General features: G+C 47.9%; 1 protein-coding gene across 1 annotated transcript in view; it reads left to right on the top strand.

Annotated features, from left to right (window-relative positions):
- Nucleotides 1-309: 309 nt before the first annotated feature.
- Nucleotides 310-6,191, top strand: part of ABCA13 (ATP binding cassette subfamily A member 13) — a 351,606-nt gene continuing 345,724 nt past the window's right edge. The window contains exons 1-2 of the mRNA XM_014524731.2: nucleotides 310-339; nucleotides 1,245-1,338. Coding sequence (XP_014380217.1) covers nucleotides 310-339; nucleotides 1,245-1,338 — 124 coding nt within the window. The remainder of the gene's footprint in view (nucleotides 340-1,244; nucleotides 1,339-6,191) is intronic.

The raw sequence follows: 6,191 nt of genomic DNA, 5'->3' as shown, positions 1-6,191 counted from the left end.
AAAAACATGGGGACTTTTTGCAGAAAATTGTTGTATTTTCCTTTCTACTTCTTGACCAGCTGTACTGCTTATTGATTTGGGGTTTTGTCAAAGAGAATGTATTTATCATCTTGCCTTATATGCAAGACATGATATCATGAGACATAACAACTCTCAGTTATGATGGGGATATCAGAGGTGTCCTGGAGCACCTAATTTCTTCATCTTATTGTGGATCAATCTTGTTTCAGGTTTGGTGAAGCTTATTTCAATTTGGGAAAGGCTTTCGAAGACAGTGTCAGTGCCAAAATCCAGTTTTTCTTCTTAAGGATGGAGGACCATCCTATCACATTTTTCTTTGTAATAATTTTAAGTTTATGAGCTGCTTCCCTAATATGAACAGATGATTCAACTTCTGCATCTGGCATTTAGATGCTGGAGTGGTACTGGAACGGTGTGAACATGAGATGCTGACTGTGCAGATCATTACTACTGTACAGTAGCATTGCACAGCATGAAGCGTGATGCAACACTACAGCATCAGTATGTTCAGTCAGCGTCACCTAAAAGCCATTCAGTGACACTACTGTGCAGTAACTCTGGTTACTGTGCAGTAACAACTGTGCAATCAGGTTCTTGTGTAGACACAGCCTGGAACAATAATCCTCCAAGACTCTCAGGGGCAAATCTGACATCTTGTCTAACTTCCTTATTTCTTTGATTTAATATTTTCAGTGACTCCCTACCATTTCTGTTTCTTCTACAATACAAAATGGTATTGACATAATAAGAGTCTACATTAATTTAACACTTTTAATCTGAGGAGCTAAAAGCTTTTTACAAAGTTGGTGAACTAGCCTCACCTCTGTTTTGCAGCTGGAGAAAGTGAGGCAGAAAAATTAATGCTTTGTGCCTTCAGTTGGAGTACCTGTAATTGCAATCTGGTTCTATTAAAGTTATTTTGTATTATCACAGAAGATGATACAGGAAAGCAGTGTAACTAGCAAGATAGTAACCATTATTATCAGAAAACTTTCTTTTAGTGATTTTGTTAAGAAACACAGATACCAAGTCTAAGTAAAATATAGGTCTTAGTGAAATAATCTGGTCTGCTTTTACTGGCTTCTTTTGCCTTAGATAGATCCTGAGTGGGAAATCTATTAGTATGTTAAATGTTTTCCCAGGTCTTGATGTATACTTGACTGATACAGTTCTAATTCTCATTTTCTGTAATGTTGATATTGTACTTGTGGTTCACTTTTCAGATCCTGTCTCTCTCTGAAGTATTGTGGCCTTGCACACTATTCTTAATTCTGGCTGCAGTTCGTTTCCAGGAACCTCCCAAACACAAGGAACACTGTATGTTTGAGTTTAATCTGTATTTCTTTGCACAGCTGCACACAACATTGTAAAGACAGCTTCTCAGTAAGAAAATATCAGAAAGGTGAAACATAATGGCCTAAGTCAAAGCCACTGCAGTCAACTGAAAAAATTCCTAGGCTATGTCTGCATGGCACGATGCAGTGCCATGTGGACGTTCCCAGGGTGGTTCCTAACACGGTAACTTAGGTACTAGGAGCATGATAGCTGTGTTACCACAGCAGTCCACCTGGCCAATATACTTTGCTTCTTGGAAGGGCTATGGAGCCCAGATGAAACACCACACTATTGAAGCTACACTGCTCCCAGTACCAGATTAGTGTGTATAGAGCTACCTTGGGTATCTCTGTGTAGTACTGTGCTGTGCAGACATATCCGTATTGATTTCACTGGGCATTGGATCAAGACATAAATTAATTTTTAAAACAGTGGCTCCTTTATTTTCTGCAAATTTATAAAACCTGGGATTTTTTATCTAAATCTATAGTTAATTTTGCTAAATCCTTCTCAAGCATTATCTTGTATAAAGAAGCATGAATCATATTACTATGTCATTGTTCATTCAGTTTGTGCAATTCTGGGGAATTTCAGCATGGCCTATATTTTATAATCTAATTGGAAATGTGAACTTGTATTCAAGCTACACAATTGCCAACTTCCCAGAATGTGATGAAGCACAAGGCTAATGAAAACAAGGAACAGGGGAAAAAATCCACAGTGAAATCAATTACACCATGGTACAACTGCTTGAATTTAAGGCAGAAATGTGAAGCCTGTTGCCTCATAAAAGGCCTATGAGAATTTAAGCCTTGGATTGCTTTCTTTATGTTTATATATAGATTAAGCACAGATCTACTAGGAATGTAGAAACCTTTAGATCAGCAGTTTTCAAACTTTCTTAGCTGAGCCCTGCTTTGGGTTACAATTTTTTTTGCACCCCACCCGCCCTGGCCCCCTCACCCCAGAGGAGCAGCAGCCAGGCACAGGGCACCTCTCACCCTGGCAGCCACTGCGGCTTGGCTTGGTTTGGCTTGGCTTGGTGGGGCTGGCTCTAACTGCCCCGGCTCCAGCACCTCCTGCCTTGGCCCTGCTGTGACTCTAGGCTATGCGACCTCTGCATCAGGTTCCCAGAGCCTCAGCAGCTCACTGGCAGAGCCTGCCTGAGACTCCCTCCCCTGCATCCCCCCATGAGGTTGCAGCGGTGCCGGCTCCTTGCAAACTTCTCGCCCATGCCCCCATGTGCTGCGGCCTCCCTGTGTTCCTTCATGTCCCCCAGGGGACGTGCCCACAGTTTGAAAACTGCTCCTTTAGACTTAGTGGTACTGAGTAAGCCTGCATTTGAAGTAATGCTACAAATAGTGAGCTATCCGGAATTTGGTACATATATAGTGTCAGTGGAATACATATTCATTCTTTCTAATTCATATTCAGTAGACTATATTCTATGCACTGAAATAATAACTTTAACAGTAACTTCATTATCCCGTTTCTCTAAAACAGGACAGATACTGTTAGGAATGCTTCATTCTTAGAAGTCTGAGAGACTCATAGACTAGGTCCAGACATTCAAGAAGCCAAAGGCAGAACTGATCTAAGTTACGTAGTTTTCTGTAAGTGGCATAGTTTAGATCAGTTGTGTGGGTTTGATCAGTTTGAGATTGATGGCATTAGAGTTAATAATGTACCTTTACAAAATGACACTAATTTTCAAGTATCTCCATTTCAAAGCACATGATAGAGCGTGTGCGCACATGTGATACCTTGGGTATTGCTATGTGGTACTGCACTGTGCTGTGCAGAAATAACCCTTGTGATTTCACTGGGCATTGGATCAAGCCATAAAATCATTTTTTTTAACAATGACTCCTTTGTACACAAGCACATGTGCATGCACAAACTACACAAGAATATTCTAGCAATGTTCCAGCTTGTGTATGACGTTCCAACTACTTTAATGCTTTTTGTAGTTCAGATGGAGCACCTATGCTCTACTTCTGATACTGTTTTAAATAAAATTATTATTTTACTTACAGTGAATTAATGAATATATCTATATGTATATCTATTGTATTCTCACAGATTCAGAGTGTAGGTTCAATCAGTTTTAAATTTGATGGGATTAGAGTTAATAAATTAGATAGAGTATATGTGTGTATACACACGCTCCCACACGATATATATGTATGCATAGATACACATATACACATTATATATATGTGTGTGTGTATACACACACTGGTCACGTCTACATGTGCATCTGCTGCAGCACCAGTTTACTTGTGAGTAAATTACTCATCAGTAAATGGTACTGGGCAAGCATCTACACGTGCGGGAAAGCGGGAGCAGATTCATTGCCAATCTGCTTCCGCTTCCTGGGACCCTGCAGGTGGCCCTTGCCACCACTCGGGGGAACTCCAGGCTCTGGCTGCAGCTGCCAGTAGTCAGCAGCCCTCTTTAAAAGTAAGCCGTGCTTGCTGCTCTCTGGACAGCCATTTTCCTGGCTAGGACAGTGTGCCCAGTGTAGGGACAGCATGTGCCAGCCCTCTCCTTGCCACTTCTGCCTCCCACGCTATTGGCTGCTCCAGCTCCTGGCCCTGGCAGTGACTACCATCACCCTGGGCTTCTGTTGGCTGCTGCACTGGTTTGCCATACAGACCGCCACCAGGTCCACAGTCATTTTGCTCTTCCTGGCTCCCCTGTGCACAGCGACTGTCTGCCAGGCCGCTGTGCACCGTCCCAGGACTGCTGCCATGCACCTGCTGCCTCAATCCTGTCTGTCTGTCTGGATCCTGACAGGGATACCAACGACAGGCTGTCCAGGATGCCACCACTGGGGCTACCATCATACTCTTGGGCGTCCAACCCCCTGCTTCTGGGCCTGCTGGGCTAGCCAGGACTGGTGGCAGCATGTAATCCAGCACACCTGGGATGATGAACAGTGGCTGGAGGCCTTCTGCATTATCTGGGCCACCTTCTGAGATCTCCTGGACCAGCTCTAGGCATGCTTGGTATGGCAGGCCCCCGGGGGGGGGGGCACTGGCATGTGGCTGCCTCTCCCACCTGGTCCTCACGTTGCTCAAGCTGGCTATGCCTGCCAGCCTGCAGTACATCAGCCATCTGTTTGGCGTCGGCAAAGCCATCACCAGGGAGGACATCCTGGAGGTGTGCAGGGTCCTTCAGGACATGTTGGGGAACACTGTGCTCCACATGCATGATCCCCTGGTGGTGTTGGCAGGGTTCCTTGCCCTGGGATTCCCCCAGTGCATCAGGGCCCTGGACGGGACCCACATCCCGATCACGTGCCCGCCCCATGAAGACTGCCCCTATTACAGCCAGAGGGGCTTTCACTCCCTGATGTTCCAGGTCATTGTGGATCACCACAGAGCCTTCATGCATGTGAGCTCTGGCTGCATGGGCAGCACCCACAATACCCATGTCTTCAGGAACTTTAGCTTGCCAGACCTAGTGGAGAGTGGGTGCTTTGCACCAGAGGTGCCAGATCTGAAGCTGGGTGCTGTGGCCATCCTACCCCTCCTCACTGGGGACTCCACCTACCCGCTCTGGCTCATGCAGCCCTACACCAGCCATCTGGACCCCCAATAGGCCCACTTTAACTGCTGCTTGAGCTGGACCTGTACCTTGGTGGAGTGTGCCTTCAGTTGCCTCAAGGGCTTCTGGCATACCTCACCACCCACTTCAAACTTCCCTAGGACAATCTTCCCTGGGTCATCATCACAGACTGTGCTACATAACATCTGCAACGCCCAGGGGAGCTCTTCTGTAAGGCCTGGGCAGAGGAGGCATGGCACATGGAGGATGCCTGGCAGTGGGAGCACTACCTCTATTGATTGCAGCAGGAGTGGCTTCACCCCATTGGGGCCCCAGGAAAACCATGCACCCTCTAGCAAGGGCCAGAGCACAAGGTGTGGGAGGTGATAGCTGACCACCTCCTCCTTCACTCTTCATTCTAACCCACCTGTACTGCAGCCCACAGACCCCCCTCTCCCTGCCAACCCCCAGCAACACACTCACTGAGCAAGAAGTTTTTATTTCCCTCACATCAACCAGAGCCCTCTCTCTTCTCCCTCCCCAACAAAGTCCCCTCCTCCCTTAAACAGAGCCCCTCCACCACCCACCCAAACACCACGGCATGGAGGGTATGGACTTACAGACACTCCCTGACCGACAATTGTGGTTGGTGATGGCCATGCACTGTGCCTGCAAGGTCCTGACCTTTATGAGGCAATGCCGTGCTGACTGGTCGTGCCCACACTCCTGCATCCAAGCTGACAGCCCCTCATAGACGTGGGTGTTTGAGTGCTTGCCCTGCTTGAACTGCTGCTACACCCCTGCCTTGACCCACAGTGCCATGAGGTCACCAGTCTCCTCCTGTGACCAGCTGGGGTCCCAGGTGGCAGTCACAGGTGTGGGCATGGGTGTTGTTGAGGACATCACCACTGGGAATGCTGAACTGGCTCTCTCGGCCTTTGTTTGGTTGTCCCTGTGCTGATGGGCCTGGGCAGCTGCCTGCAGTGTCCAGTGCAAGGGCCTGGTGTGTGACTGGCAGCTGTGTGGCAGAGGCAATGCCCCACAGCACCTGCAGGCTCAAGGAAGGCTGCTGGGGGTGGGCTGCAGGCAGGTGAGGCTGGCCCTGGCAGTCAGAAGCTGGCTGTAGCTAGGCCTGGGTGCTGGCAGGCCTGGCTGGAGCCTGCAGCAGTCTGGAGCAGCCTGCAGGCTGGATGGCTCAGGCCTGGCAGCCACACAGCACTGTGGTACCAGACAGTGGCACTGGGGTGCAGGCAGGCTGGGGGAGCTCGGCCCTGGGCCCCCCT

Source organism: Alligator sinensis, unplaced genomic scaffold (genome assembly GCF_000455745.1).
Source record: "Alligator sinensis unplaced genomic scaffold, ASM45574v1 scaffold82_1, whole genome shotgun sequence".
NCBI lineage: Eukaryota > Metazoa > Chordata > Crocodylia > Alligatoridae > Alligator > Alligator sinensis.
The sequence above is the reverse complement of the archived record's forward strand: the minus strand, read 5'-3'. Positions and strand labels throughout refer to the sequence as shown.